The sequence below is a fragment of the Mesoplodon mirus genome (assembly GCF_964341445.2).
Source record: "Mesoplodon mirus genome assembly, chromosome: 18".
NCBI lineage: Eukaryota > Metazoa > Chordata > Mammalia > Artiodactyla > Ziphiidae > Mesoplodon > Mesoplodon mirus.
Genome location: NC_138994.1, coordinates 6,015,456 through 6,030,845, shown reverse-complemented (window position 1 = coordinate 6,030,845; position 15,390 = coordinate 6,015,456). Strand labels below are relative to the sequence as shown.

General features: G+C 55.6%; 2 protein-coding genes across 3 annotated transcripts; both read right to left on the bottom strand.

Annotated features, from left to right (window-relative positions):
• Positions 1-347: 347 nt before the first annotated feature.
• Positions 348-4,427, bottom strand: COASY (Coenzyme A synthase). Of its 2 annotated transcripts, XM_082605043.1 has the most exons (10): positions 4,327-4,427; positions 3,229-3,936; positions 2,433-2,647; positions 2,074-2,205; positions 1,742-1,931; positions 1,593-1,657; positions 1,317-1,401; positions 1,078-1,175; positions 842-988; positions 348-737 (listed from the first exon to the last, which is right to left on the bottom strand). In XM_082605043.1, the coding sequence occupies exons 2-10, from the start codon at positions 3,923-3,925 to the stop codon at positions 678-680; spliced, it is 1,689 nt and encodes a 562-aa protein (XP_082461169.1). In that variant the 5' UTR covers positions 3,926-3,936; positions 4,327-4,427; the 3' UTR covers positions 348-677. The 2 variants fall into 2 exon arrangements, with proteins under 2 accessions (XP_082461169.1, XP_082461170.1); XM_082605044.1 differs by lacking the exons at positions 348-737; positions 1,078-1,175 and having other exon boundaries at positions 915-1,038.
• A 6,640-nt stretch (positions 4,428-11,067) lies between these two features.
• On the bottom strand, positions 11,068-13,436 carry HSD17B1 (hydroxysteroid 17-beta dehydrogenase 1). Its single transcript, XM_082605045.1, has 6 exons — positions 12,912-13,436; positions 12,635-12,802; positions 12,311-12,490; positions 12,050-12,143; positions 11,407-11,584; positions 11,068-11,317 (listed from the first exon to the last, which is right to left on the bottom strand). Exons 1-6 carry the CDS (start codon positions 13,006-13,008, stop codon positions 11,078-11,080), a joined length of 957 nt encoding a protein of 318 aa, XP_082461171.1. The 5' UTR covers positions 13,009-13,436; the 3' UTR covers positions 11,068-11,077.
• Positions 13,437-15,390: the final 1,954 nt, after the last annotated feature.

Below are 15,390 nucleotides of genomic sequence, written 5' to 3'. Positions count from 1 at the left end.
CCAGAGGCCCCGCGTGGCTTGTTGTAGGATGCTCCTCCAACGCCCAGCCCAAGTCTGGCAGGATAGTTGTGGAATTGACGCTTTCAAAGAACCTGTTAGCCAAGTCATGCTACTTCGTAAGCTAAGCAAACTGAGGTACCTACAAAGTCCAGAACGTATCCAAAAGCACACAGCTAGTCGGTGATAGGGCCAAGACTGCCCTCAGTCTGGCTAGCTTCAAAAGCCATGCTCTTAACCACTGCATTCCTGGCTTGCAGCTCAGGCCTGGGCCCTGCACTTGTGGCTAAAGGGTCGCAAAGATACCCAAAGGCATTGGAGCAGGAAGTAAGCACCATACAGGCAGCACCTAGCAACATTCACCTTTAATTCTGTAACAAGTTTCAGTGTGTGCCCTGGCCCCAGCCCACCGTGGATGCCCCAGACCTGTGGGCAAGAGCGAGGATGGAACACCGCTAGGGGGCCTGCTCCCCCAAGAGCCACGGTCTCAGCGTTGGCCAAACACTGGCAAGCTGGGTAGGCTTCCTGTGTCCAGCAGGCCCAGCCCTGCCCTGCCCAGCTTAGCACAGAGCCCTCTAGGCCCCAGCTAGGGTGAGCTTCAAGGCCCCAATTCGCCATCATCACTGGATCTCTTGTCAGCTCCAGGGGTCAGTTCGGCCCCACAGAGAACTCATTGTCCGTCATGGGCCTGATGGTGCCTCGGAGATGCGCTTCTGCAGGAGGGCCCAGGCTTTCTCCACCTTTGGACAGGCCAGAATGTTGGGAAGAAGAGAGGACAGGGTCGTACAAGCATCCCCTGGAGGCTCCCCCCCCCCCACAGCCCAGCCTCTCCCTGGGCACCGACCTGGCACTGGGTGACGTGTGGCTCCCACAGGGTGCTCAGCACCACGTGGCTCTGGTCCACAAGCTGCTGCCCACTCATCTGGCTCTGCAGCCGGCTTTGAGCCGCAGCCTCACTCAAGCCATCCCTCTCCACAATGCGTCGTACAGCCTGGGCAGACAAGGCATTCATCAGCCCACTGGTTCAGAGCAGGATGCGGGCTACAGTGGGGATAGAGTGGGGGGGTGGGATCCAGATACCTCAGTCTCAGGGATGACAACGGTCCACACCTCATGGACCATGTTCTGCCAGCCTGCTTCAAGCAGCATGGCGGCATCAATCACGCACACATGCTTTCCTGTGGGGAGACCCCAGTCACTGCCAGCAAGCACACCTTGCCAAGGAAACACAGTCCCAGGGAAAGCGGATGGTCTGATTTAGGGTGGGGAAGCTCCCGGGGGAGATTCTGCTTAGCTGTTCCCTTGGGCTGCTCACTCACCCTCAGCCATAGCCTGCTCCATTTCCTCTCTGGCCAGCTTTGCGATAACTGGCCACGTAATGTCCGTGAGTATCTTCAGCTGCTTCTGAGAAAGGGGAGGGAAGGGGTGGGCAGAGTTTACCCTCCCCCGGAGGAGATGGAGCCAGCCCGAGGGAGGAGGTAGTTGGGAACAGTTGAGTGGAAACTGGCATTCTGGGCCAGACCAGAGAGGTCCACTGGGTCCCAACCTCTGGGTCTAGTAGCAGCTGCAGAGCCCTTGGAGAGGTGTGTGTTTACCTTGTTCCCAAACACCCGGCTGCCTAGGACCTTCCTGTTGATAATGCCATCTTTATGGAGAATATCTGGATGACAGAGACAGAGGACTGGGCAAGGAGGCCAGGCCACCTCCTCACGTCAGGCCACCTCCAGCCCTCCCCACTTATTACCTGTTCCAAAGGCTTTCACAACCGGCTGGTAGGCAGGACCGCCCGGGGCATAGGCCCGGTGGCCCAGGTGGTCACTGTCGATAACATATGCCCCGAGGCCCTTCAGCCGCTGAGCTACTGAGCTCTTCCCAGAGCCACTGATGCCCGTCAGCCCAATCACGTAGAAACCTGGGGGGAGCTCTGGCCTCTTCTACGGGTAGATAAGAGGGAAGCCCCCAGTTACTAGGGTCCCCAGACTCAGGTTTGAGGCTGAACCCTTCCATCTCTCCTCTCCAGCATTCCCAGCCCACCCATGCAGGGGAAGAGGCGGGAGGCGGGTGGGTTAGGCTTACATGTGGAGGCCGGAGCAGGTTTCCCAGCATTTGTTGGCGGAAGCTGGAGGAGCTGACTTTGTCCTCTTCGTTTTCCTTGTGGTTTAGGTCCTTCAGCAGCTGGATCTGGTACAAGGTGAGCTCCTCCAGGTCCTGAGGCAAAGGAAGAGTGAGGAGGGAGAAGGAGGGGTGAGGTGAGGACGCATCTACCGCCTTATCCCCCCCTGCCTACCCGGAGGGCAAGCTGGGAAGTTCCTCCTTCCCTCTTCCCACCACCTTGAGCCCTCTCTTCCCTTCTCTGGGGTCATGTACTTCCAACAGCCCCCAGTGGCCTTCCCCATCCCCATCCACTCCCTCTGCCAGTCTCCCTCAGGGGTTACATTCTCAAGGCGGAGGCGGTTGACGGCCATCCCCCCACGATAGGTCTCCTCGCTGACCACCAGGAACTCCAGAGAGGGGTCAGAGCCAGCGGGCCCATAGGGGTCCAGCAGGGGGATGATATCAAAAGTCAAGGAGGGCTTGATGTCCACCAGGAACTCACTCAGATGTTCCACGCGTTCTGCGTAGGGTTGGAGCAGCTCAGGGAGCAACTTGCCTGGGGAAGGAGCCCAGAAGAACAGTGAGATCTTTTTACTGGGGAGGAAGTGTGTGGGCCAGTTTAGGGGAGACTGTCCCTAAGCATCCTATCTCCAGAGGGGAGCTGGGCAGTGGCCTGTGACGGGGGAGCTATGAGGAGGCAGCCCGCAAGCACAATAGTGCTGCAAGGGCTGGCGCGTGTGCAGAGGACTAGCAGCGCCAGGAGGCGTCAGAGTCAGATGGAGAATCCCAAGAGCCAGAGAATTCCGAGAGGCTCCTCTGACTGCCTGTGGCGCTGCTGCCTACAACTTACTCGTCCATTTATTCCCAGGGACTCAAACTTTAGGATTCATCACCTGGAGAATTTGTTTAAAAGTGCAGGTTCCTTGGCTACACATTTGGGGGATCCTGATTGAATGGTGACTAGACCACACACCTAGAAAGCTGCATTTATTCATTTAACAAAACTCCCTCGGTGCCAACTGAGCGCCAGGCACTGTGACATTTGGGAGTGGTGGGAAGTAACGGATGGTCCCACCCTTCCTCAATCTTGGCCTGGGGGGAGGGTAAGACTGCCCTAACTCAGTCTCTGTCACTCACTCTTCAACAGGTCTTTGTCTGCTACTCCCACCACAAGCTGCTCCTGAGCCAGGAGGCATGCGACGCTGAGCAACACCTTGTGGGCATTGTGCAGGCGGTCAAAGGTGCCACCCACAGCACCGCGCTGGTGGCCACGCACTGGCTGCTTGTCAGACCTGCCCTCGGGGGAGGCTGGGCTGATGGTGGAGGGTAAGGGGACGTCCAGGGACCCCACGGGCAGAACTCCAGGCCCATAATCGGGGTATAGGAGCACTGAAGACAGTTGCGGACAACAGCTGTAACAGCTGGTAGCATAACGCTCGAGCTGTTGCTTGGCTGGGTTGTACTGGCTTCCATCCAGGGTCTGGAAGTCGGTCAGCACCACTTCCGGCGGGTGGGCCAGGTTCTGGACTGAGCTGGTCAGGGGAGGGAGAAAGCTCTGGGTTCGGATATTGGTCAGCAGAATTCTAACGTCCAGGTGCCTGTGGACGTCGGCGCCAGCGTAGAGGTGCGTGATGAAATCGATAACTTCAAACGTGGCCTGCACGGGGCTGGACTGGGGCTGAGCCGGGCCGCCCAGGCTCATGCCCGGTTGCAGGTGTACATAGAGCGTGTGATTCACCAACCGGGCCGCCGAGGTCAGGATGGGGGCCAGGCGAGGGGCCAGGGAGGTCAGCGGCGTTGTCAACACCAGGAGGCCCGACCGGAATACGGCCATGCTGCCCAGGCCTGCGGACAGTCAGGGAGACGAGGCGAGGGTTACTGAGTGGTATGTGTCTGAGGCCGAAGACTGTAGGAGGACTCGGACCCAAGAGAGGGAGACCTGGAGCAGGGATGGCGTTCCCATTGCGGATCGAGAGGAACCCGGGGGAGGGGACGGGACCTGGCAAACGGCGCCTCGGGGCTGTGCTCTAAATCTCGGTTTTATCATTTCTCAGACAGAGCGGTGAATTCGCTGAATTGCATCGAAATCCCGGGAGGGGAAAACTCGGCAGGAGCCCCTGAGTCATAAGGCTGGGGATCCAGAAATCCTGGGCGCTCTTGCTGAGCGGCACCGGGATCTTCAAGGAATCGGAGGAGGGTACTAAAGGGGGACGCTCAGGCTCGGGTCCTACTTACTGAGAGCTCCGGGCCTTGGTTCCGCTTGCACCACCGCGAAGGCTTCCCCAGCCGCGACCAGTTAACATTAGTTCCGGTGCTGCGACTCCGAGCTACGGAACCTGAGAAAGGCCAAACATCTCAACTTCGGTTCGGCGAGGGATTCTCGCGAGACTTCTCATGGGGTGGGACGCCTGCATTGCTAAGGAGCGGAGCTCGGGGGCTTGGGAGATGCGCGGAAACTTATTTCCAAAACCCAGCCTCACGGGGCCTGGGCCGAGTAGGTCAAGGCGGACTTGAAAGCCCGTTTCACACGGGTGCCCTTCAGACTCTGAGAGAAGAGGTTGGCTTCAGCCAGGTCCCTCAGGAGACAGCGGCAAAGGCGGAACTAACACCTGGCTTTCCTGCGTAAATCGCGGGGACGGAGGTGGGGGTCGTAGGGTAGCGCTTAAATTAGGTTTCGGCGTCCCCAGAGCCCTCCTGGCGACCTCCCAGTCTGAGGATCCTCATGTGGGAGGTCACAGGACAATTCCATCCAAGCCCCCATTTCACAGATGGAAAAATTGACGCCCTGTGTGTTCCAGGGACATCTGGGGAGGGAAGGACAGAGGCCATGTGTCGTGGCTCCCGTGCAGTGCTCTCCACATCACCCAGAACCAGTGATATGACAACATCACCACACAGCCTGCCCTCCTGAAGCATCTGCATAGGACTTGGGGGCTCGAGGTCCTCACTCCCTTATAGATTGGATTATTCTAACCTGCAGGGAGGCTTGTCCCAATATGGGGGGTCTCCCTGGGCATGTGGGACCCTGGAAATCTATAGAGGAGGTGCAACAACTCCTTAGGGAGTTGGGAATGAGACAGGCCATCTGTGCTCCTATCTTTGAAGGGCCTGATCAGGCCACATTCACTGCAGGAATGAAAGCCAAGATACTCCAGACCGCCCCCATCACCTGGTATGGGACACTAATATCCACGCCGAGCCCAGTTGTGGGACAAGACATTCGTGATGTTGGGCAATCCATTGCTGATCTAGAGGAAACCAACAAATCCCAGGAACAGTTACATACTGGCCTGCAGGAAAGACCCAAGACAGAGAGGGAGCTCGAAAAGCCAAAAGGCTATCCTGAAGGGCTGTAAGGGGTTTGGTAAAAGTAACCCGGAAACAAACGTGGTTTGACCTCATTGCTGCTGGGAACGCAACTGAAAAGATACATCGGCCATCCAATGCTGTGTTGGTTGGCCTGTGGGAAGCCTTAAAAGCTGCATAACATTTCAGAACTGCCCACTTGGCCCTACCATCCCTGATGCCCTGCCCACTCCAGCAGAGGCCTCAGGGATTCTCCTGTTTGAGGTGGGTGCCTCCCACATGCCCAGGTTATAGGATGCAGGCCAAGACTGCTTCCAGGTGAGGCCCATTGGAGGCAGTCGGAGGCCTCCTGTGGAGCTCACTACTGGTTGATCTTCCAGAAATAAACAAAAGGTGACAGCTCTGGGGACTTCCCTGTGGTCCAGTGATTAAGACTCCACGCTCCCAATGCAGGGGGCCCAGGTTCGATCCCTGGTCAGGCAGCTAGACCCCACATACCACAACTAAGACCCGGTGCAGCCAAATAATTAAAAAAAAAAAAAAAGTACAGCTCTGGTGGATACTGGAGCCAGATGTACTCTAATTTCTTTTTCTTTTCCTTTTTTTTTTTTTTTTTTGGCTCTGCCGCACAGCTTGCTGGATATTAGTTCCACGACCAGGGATTGAACCCGGGCCACAGCAGTGAAAGCACCGAGTCCTAACCACTGGACCGCCAGGGAATTTCCCCGGATGTAGTGTAATACACGGTCACCCTCAGAAGTTTTCTGACCCCCTCAGCGCCACTGAATTACAGAGCGCAAATGGTTATAGTCAGGAAAGTCCTTTTCATACAGCAAATTGGGCATTCTCCCTGCCCCTCCACACCCTGAGAATGAGATTTTTTTTGAATTTTATTTTTTATACAGCAGGTTCTTATTAGTTATCCATTTTATATATATTAGTTTATATATGTCAATCCTAATCTCCCAATTCATCCCACACCCCCGCCACTTTCCCCCCTTGGTGTCCATATGTTTGTTCTCTACATCTGTGTCTCTATTTCTGCCCTACAGATGGTTCATCTGTACCATTTTTCTAGAGAGAATATGAGAGTTTTATCACTCTAATACCAGAGAACATAGTGGGCATTGATATCCCACAAGGTCAAGCTCTGCAAACCTATGTCTGCGAATCTGCCTCTGGGTTAGAGTAATCAAACCAGTGATGAGGGGAACACCAACTGGGAACGGTAAGCCTGCCACCCCCGGGGAAGAGTGGAAACTGTCAAACAATATAAATTGCCTGGGTGGGTGGGGCTTAAGGAAATAGAAGAAACTATTCCAGAACTGCACTGAGTGGGAATGCTACGTTCTGCCCATAGTACGTTCAACAGCCTGGTATGGCTGGTAAAAAAGCCAGATGGCTCATGGCGGATAACCGTGGACTACAGAGAGTTGAACAAGCCCCATCCATGTGTCTGTGCCCAACAGTGCCACCGTCTTCAATACCTTGGCTGCTGTCCTAGGAACGTACCATGCGGTACCTGACTTAGCGAATGCTTTTTTCAGTCTACACCTGGCCACTGAGTCACAACATCAATTTGCCTTCATGTGGGAGGAGCAACAATGGACCTTTCAAGTGCTTCCTCAAGGCCACCTGCACAGCCCCACCACATGTCATGGGATGGTAGCCCAAGACCTGTCCCTATTCTCCTTCCCCACATCAGTAAAATGGGCTCATTACATTGATGAGATGATGTTACCATGTGAAGACTTGCCTCTGCAGCAGGACCTTCTGCAGACTTTGCTGGAACATCTGTGAGGACGAGGATGGGTGGCGAGCCCTCAGAAAATTCAAGGCCCAGGCACCCGCGTAAAGTTTTGGGGAGTTGTTTGGTGGGGTAAGACGCGCATTGTTCCAGAAGCTGTGATTGATAAGGTACAAGCCTATCCGACCCCTAAGAATATGAAAGAGGCGCAAGTGGGACTTCCCTGGTGGCGCAGTGGTTAAGAGTCCGCCTGCCAATGCAGGGGACACGGGTTCGAGCCCTGGTCCGGGAAGATCCCACATGCCACGGAGCAACTAAGCCCGTGTGCCACTACTACTGAGCCTGCGCTCTAGAGCCCACAAGCCACAACTACTGAGCCCACGTGCCACAACTACTGAAGCCTGCGCCCCTAGAGCTCATGCTCCACAACAAGAGAAGCCAACACAATGAGAAGCCCGTGCACCGCAACGAAGAGTAGCCCCCGCTCACCACAACTAGAGAAAGCCCCCATGCAGCAACGAAGACCCAACGCAGCCAAAAATAAGTAAATAAATAAATAAATTTATATATATATAAAAAAAAAAGAGGTGCGAGCCTCTGCAGGGATTCGGGGGTTTGGGGGACTTTTATTCCCCACCTGGCACAGTGCCTCCGTCCCTTATGCCGCCTGATGAAGAGAAGGCTCACGTGGAACTGGGGATCAGGGCAGCAAGCTGCCTTTGAGATGGAAAAAGTACTAGTGAAGCAGATCACAGCTCTGGGCACCTCCCAAGCAGGGCAACCGTTTAAGTTAGATGTGTCTGTGACTTCGGAACACACTGTGGCAGAGATAACAGAAGGAGAGGAGAGGAGAACACCCTTAGGATTTTGGTCCCAGCTCTGGGTGGGGGGGGACAGAAACCCCAATGCACCCCTCATAGAGCAACAGCTCCTCACAATGTACACAGAACACCCCACCAGCTATAGCCTCTCACGAAAGAACAGCATATCATGGTAAGAACGTCCCTTCCTATCAAGGGCGGGGTTGAGACTATGTTCTACGGACCCACCTCTGCCATGGCTCAACCCCCACGTTGACTAAGTGGCCCATTTGCAACAGAGGGGCACCCTGCCTGCCAGCCCACTGTCTCTAGAAATTCAAGTGCTGCTAGGCCCTGAAGAGTATGTAGACCGTCCGAATTCCCCTGCCTCTACACCTGGGGTGGCCCCTGCAGCCTGTAGAGAGGCGGGGTGGGGCAGGGATCCCCGCTGATGCCTGGTATACAGTTGGGTCTAGTCGGGTCAACCCACCCACATGGACTGCAGTTGCTATTCTGCCCGACACTGACACCATCTGGATGGAAACAGGAATGAACTGCAGCAGCCAATGGGCTGAACTCAGAACAGTTGGGCTGTTCTAAAGGGATTAACCCTATGGCTTGGACAAAGGGAAGCTGAGAGATGGAAGATCAGAAATCAGCCCTTGGGCTTCCCTGATGGCGCAGTGATTAAGAATCGCCCACCGGGCTTCCCTGGTGGCGCACTGGTTGAGAGTCTGCCTGCCGATGCAGGGGACACGGGTTCGTGCCCCAGTCTGGGAAGATCCCACATGCCGCGGAGGGGCTGGGCCCGTGAGCGATGGCCGCTGAGCCTGTGCGTCCGGAGCCTGTGCTCCGCAACGGGAGAGGCCACAACAGTGGGAGGCCCGCACCGCAAAAAAAAAAAAAAAAAAAAAGAATCCGCCCACCAATGCAAGGGACATAGGTTCAAGCCCTGGTCCAGGAAGATCCCACATGCCGCGGAGCAACCCATGCGCCACAACTACTGAGCCTGCGCTCTAGGGCCCATGAGCCACAACTACTGAGCCTGCGTGCCACAACTACTGAAGCTCACACGCCTAGAGCCCGTGCTCCACAACAAGGGAAGCCACCGCAACGAGAAGCCCGCACACCACAACGAAGTGTAGACCCCACTCGCCACAACTAGAGAAAGCCCACGTGCAGCAATGAAGACCCAGTGCAGCCAAAAATAAATAAAATAAATTTTAAAAAAAGAAAAAGAAATCAGCCCTTGTACAAGATGTGTGAAAAGACATTTGAGTTTATCCACAAGAGTCTGAGGCAGTCCTCACCATCTTCCACATCCTGGCTCATAAGGCACTGACATCCCCTGGCAATCAGAAAGCTGATGCCCTAGCCAGGGCACAAGCCCTAGCAACTGACCCTTCAGTAGATACAGCAGATTGGGTGCATTGAAAAAGCAGCCACTGTAAAGCCTGGGTGGGATGGCATATTGCCAAGGATACCTGATTGCCCTTGAAATATGGTGACTTGGTTAATGCAGTAACATCATGACCTATGTGTTCTAAACAATGCCCGAAGCAACTGCCAAAGGAGTCTGGGGGCACGCATGGGAGTTCCCAACCAGTGAGGGATTGGTTGTTGAAACATGCTACACTTGGAATGGAACATGCACCATTAAAAGAGGGGAGAAGGTGGGAATTCCCTGGTGGTCCAGTGGTTAGGACTTTGAGCTTTCACTGCTGAGGGCATGGGTTCCATCCCTGGTTGAGGAATTAAGGTTCCACAAGCCACGCGGCCCCCCCCCCAAAAAAAGAGGGGAGAAGGTGAAGGTCTGGTCTGGCATATCCCGCCACGCGGCCCTCGCCCCCCCCCATCCTCACAACTGACGGTGTTGCCTCCCCAGCCAACATGTGTGGTATGCACAACCAGGTCAAGTGCCTAAAGCTGCCACCTCCTTCTCCTCAAGGCCGGGTGGGCACGTTCTGTTTTCCACTGTTGCAGTCATTTGGCCGCTGTCTTGTTTCCCTCCATTGGCCTGGGGGAAATGTTACAGCACGCACAGGTGCCTTACTGACTACTAACTGCACCCAGCAAGCCTTAAATGATAACCAACAAAGCCCGTCCTTAGGTCTCTAATGAGAAAGCTGTCCTCCAAAATAGGATGCCTTCAGACATTATTACTGCCACGCAAGGAGGCACCTGTGCCATTATCCAGAGTGTTGTGTACCTGATGAGTCTGCTAATGTATGTTCTTCACTAAGCCCCGCCTGCGGCGCCCCTCCTGCGGCGCCCCTCCTGCCTTCCTCTGCCTGCAGCCCCTCACCTAGTCTCTATCTCCACCCCTCCTCCGGCACCCAACCTCAGAGGAAGTTAGGGGGACATTGGCTCTGCAGCCCTGCAGGCCCTGTAACTGGTTGCTGCCACTCCAGCTCCGTTTGCTGCCTTCCGGAAGGAGGGCGTGGACCACAGGGCAGCTCTGGAGCCTCAGCGTGACCCCCTGGTGAGGTCAGCTTCTGGGCGAGGGGGGACCTCTCCTGCTGCGTGTTGTCTTAGGGCAGGGGGCGAGGGGAGGGGTGAGCGGGGCTGTCTCCTTTGGGCTCACTTGGCCTTGTTTCTTCCTTACACATCTGGCTTCCACATGGGAACACCGTCGCAACAGTAATGCCGCTGGTTGTAATAATAACAGCCGGGCCCGCTATGGAGACTTCTATGCCGGCCCTTTGGGGTATTGTCTCAATTAATTCTTATCACAATCCACGACATAGGTATTATACCCGTTTTGCGGGTAAGAGAACGGACTCGGAGAGCGTAGGACGTTGCCTAAAGTCCCAGGACTCGTGGGGGCCAAGTCACAAGCCGACTGTCCCCGCACCCAAGTCCACCCACCTCCTACTGCTGCAGACACCCCTCGGGAACCCAGGGACCACTCTCCCTGCCCTGAGGCGCACATGAGGCGTGACCCTGGGCTAGCTCCTTCCCTTTCTGGACCTCGGCTTCCGTAGGTATAACCTGCGCTAACACCTTTCCTGATCATCCACCCGCCGCGCGCGCCAGACACAAGTGCGGTGCAGTGAAAAGCCCCTTTTCATCCCCAAACCGCACACCCCGGGGCCGCAAAGGAGAGCGCGGGAGACAGCAGCGAACCAGGCCTTTATTTCGGGGCGTCAAGAGGAGCTCCGAGCTCAGGTGCCCCCCGTTCTCCGGCTCCGGCCTCCGCCCCGGCGCCGTCCGAGCCCTCGGCGGCCTGGTCGCCGAACACTGCTTGGTGCGCAGCAGCGACGTAGCTGAGGCCGCTGGGGTCGGAGAAGCGCAGCTGTATCAGGGGCAGGAAGCGCTCGGTGGTGAAGTAGCGCAGGGCCGGGCGCGGGGCGCGCAGCGCCTGGAGGAAGACCTGCAGCGGCGGGAGGAAGCGCGCTGGCCGGGGCTGGGCTGGGGAACCGGAGCGCTGCCCCCGCTCCCGCAGTCCGGCCCGGCGCTCACCTCGGTCACGTCCTCCGGGTCCTGCCCCGCCTCAAGAAAGATCTGCTCGGAGTGGCTCAGGTAGCGGGAGAAGAGGTCGCGGGTCTCGGCGTCCGCGCGGTCCAGCACCCCGCCCAGGCCGCCCTCCAGCTTCTCCGGGAAGGCGGTGTGCACCGGGCCGCACTCGATGAGACTCAAGCTGCCGGCGGGAGAGCGGCGAGTGGGCGGGGGCGAATGCGAGTCCGGGAGGGAGGGCCGGAGGGGGGCTGCGCCCGGCTGGCGGGCGCTTAGGGTAAGCCGAGCGTTTGAAAGCGGTTTACCGCCGGAAAAGCGCCCCCACGTCCCTTGGAGGGTGTGAGAGAGGCTCTGGCGTCATTATGCCACCCTGGCTGGGGCACTTAACAGCTGTGTGACCTTGGGCCAGTCATCGAATCTCTCTGGGCCTGAGCTTCCCACTAACAATACCGACGCCTCACCAGCTAGGTCGGCAGGTGGAGTGAGAGGGAAGGTGCCAAACGCCCAGTACTGTGCCTGGCACACAACAAACGGGAGCCGCACCAAGGAGGGGCCAGGGAGGACGCCTGAGAGCGGTTCCAACAAAACAGGGTGCTGGGGTTCCCAAAGTCGGAGTTCAGAGGGTCCCGGGGGCGGGTCGGTGACTCACTGGACCCCGAAGGGCTGCAGCAGAATCGCCAGACTCTCGCACAAACCCTCGATTGCAAACTTGCTGGCGCAGTAAACGGCGTTGAAGGGAAGAGCTTGGAGGCGAGAGGAGGCTGGTGAGGCGCGTCGAGGTGGGGAGCCGCGGGGAGCGGGAGGGGCCCGGGGCAGTTTCACCAGGTCCCACCCCTTTTATCAGACCCCCGACTCTCCCGTTGAGCCCCGCCTCCTGCGCGCCCCTGCTTCTCCCCCGGCTTCCACTCACCCATCAAGCCTCCCATGCTCCCGGTCACCAATATGCGTCCCGAGCGTCGCCGCTTCATGTCCGGCAGGAAGGCCTGTAGCATCCGCACGGTCCCGGTCAGGTTCACATCCAGCACGGAGCCCACGGTGCCCTCCTCGTGTGCCTCCAGCGGCCCCACCAGGCCCCGGCCTGCGTTACATACTGCGGGGAGAGAGACCGAACTCCGCCCGCCTCACGCACGGCCCTCCTCCCCGCCTGTCCCCTCGTGCTCCCTGGGCCTCGGGACGTCTTGGTTTGGACACAGGGTGAGGAAGGTTCCTGCACTAGTTTTGCAGGGAGACTCACCCAGCACGTCCACGCGGCCCTCGGTCACGCGTGCCCGGGCAGCGGCTATGGAATCTGCGTCCCTCACATCCAGCTGCAACATCTCCAGGGAGCCGGGAGGGCACCCTCGGGACCGGGCGGCCTCCCAAAGTGGGCCCTGTGCCGTCAGGTCCCTCAGCGTGGCGTACACTGGAGGTTCAGGGAGAGGACGAGGCTCTGAATTTCGGGCTTACAGCCCTCCCTAGGCCCCCCTGGACCAGGAAGGAGCTGGTCTCTCCACCCCAGTCCCCTCATGTACCTTTGAAGCCCTGGGATGGGTCGGACGCCAGGCGCAGGGCCAGGTGTAGGCCAATGCCGGAGGAACAGCCAGTGATGAGCACCACGGTGCGGTCCATGGAGCTGTGCGTAGGGAGAGGCCCCGGGAATGCTGGGCGCTGGTCTCTGGGATGGATATCACCTGCTTCGCCCCGCCCCTGCCCGCCGGGTCCCCACCCCTTGTTATGTCTGCAGCACAATCTCAAGGCTGAGACCTCCTGTGGATCCCTGGCCTTCTCTCCCCAGCCTACTCCAGGTCAAGGCAGAGTTGAGGCCACCACTTAGAACACCCCTTCTTTAAGTTGCTAGTCAGAGGGAGGGTGAAGCTTTGCAAACAGGAGTTTGCAAAGTGCCCATGTGGGCACTGAGCACCCTGGGCAGATCTTTGCCTGGCAAGCCTGTCCCACAGGGACAATTATAGTTGCCAAAGTTTGTTGCTGAGGGTGTGAAAGTAAATGTTTTGGAAGGCCGTTCTCAGTTCAAAGGTCAGGGGTTAGTTTAAAACTGGGGGGGGGGGGGCTTCCTTGGTGGCGCAGTGGTTAAGAATCCGCCTGCCAGGGCCTCCCTGGTGGCGCAGTGGTTGAGAGTCCGCCTGCCGATGCAGGGGATACGGGTTCGTGCCCCGGTCTGGGAGGATCCCACATGCTGCGGAGCGGCTGGGCCTGTGAGCCATGGCCGCTGAGCCTGTGCGTCCGGAGCCTGTGCTCCGCAACGGGAGAGGCCACAACAGTGAGAGGCCCGCATACAGCAAAAAGAAAAAAAAAAAAAAAAAAAAAAAAGAATCCGCCTGCCAGTGCAGGGGATACGGGTTCGAGCCCTGGTCCGGGAAGATCCCACGTGCCGCGGAGCAGCTAATCCCGTGCGCCACAAGTACTGAGCCTGCGCTCTAGAGCCCGCATGCCACAACGACGAAGCCCACGCGCCACAACTACTGAAGCCCGCACGCTTAGAACCCATGCTCCGCAACAAGGGAAGCCACCGCAATGAGAAGCCCGCGCACCGCAACGAGGAGTAGCCCCCACTCGCGGCGTGCCGCAAACAAATTAATTAATTTTTTAAAAGAATATTGGATAATTGGAGCTGAGCGCTCAGGAACTTGCCTGCTGCCAGGCTCTCGGTTTGAATCCATGCTACCTGAAAAGTAAGACAAGCTTTTGCTAATTGGACATACTTCTCAGTAACTGAAGGAATGGAGCGAATACTAAATGATTCCCCTGGGGAGGTGTCCTGTCTCTTCAGGGAAACCTGGTCAGTATTCTGTAAAGTTACCCTGGCCTAAGTGATTACTTGTTCTGACCAAGGTATTTATTAGGCTATTTCAAAGTCACAGCATCCGAAGAATGTCAAAGAGTTCAGCGAGCCACAGAGCCTAAGATCCTGTATCTCCTGGCACTATGGAAACACCACACCACTGACCTAAGTGATTCACTTTTTTCAGTTTTTCAATATTTTATCCATATAAAACTATGCCACATCCTTATACTTTCTTTTATGTCTTCTTCAACCTAGGAGAGGCCTCAAATCTAAAAGTATTCTCTATTTCTCATCATTAGCACGTTTTAGCTTTCTAAATATTTGTATTTAACTCTTGTTTCTAGGGTTTTGTTTTTGCAGTTTAGAAACGTGTAGGAATATTAGGACTTTATCCCTTCTGCTTGATACAGCAGGGGTGAACTACTAGCCAGTCTAGCCTAAGAGAAAAGTGAAAAGATTCTTCACCAAGCACAGTGATTAACCCAATACAAGTTAGATTTAGAAGGAATGTTATTTAAATTACCTCTTCTAGCCTGAATACATGAATTCTTTCAGATCAGGAAAGATTAGAAAAAGAAGCCTAAAAACTCTCAACAATGTGGTAAATGAAAATGAGAAGCAGCAGCAGATTATAATTTGGTTTATGGGATGTGATGGATGTGCTATGATAGGAAACCTGAAATGATGGTTGAATTGGTAAAAAAACACTGCATAAAATTTGCTCTAAGATATATAGAGACTTATTTTCTGTACTAAAGTATTCTTTTTTTAAAAAACTTTTAATTTTATATTGGAGCATAGCCGATTAACAATGTTGTGATAGTTTCAGATGCACAGCAAAGCTACTCAGCCACATATATGCATGTATCCATTCTCCCTCAAACTCCCCTCCCGTCCAGGCTGCCACATAACATTGAGCAGAGTTCCCTGTGCTATATGGTAGGTCCTTGTTGGTTATCCATTTTAAATATAGCGGTGTTGTACTAAAGTATTCTTATAAGAAAAATAAGTATTTGTAAAAAAGGTTTCCTGTGTCAAGTATTTGCGCAATCAGAGCTGAATTGTAGATATTCTTGTAATATCTAGTTATTTTGAAAGATCTATATAATGAATTCTGAGTATACGACCAATAAAACTGATGAAAAGAAACAAACAAACAAAACACCTGAGGAAGCTGAGGTAAGGGGGCAGGGAGACCTGACCTCACC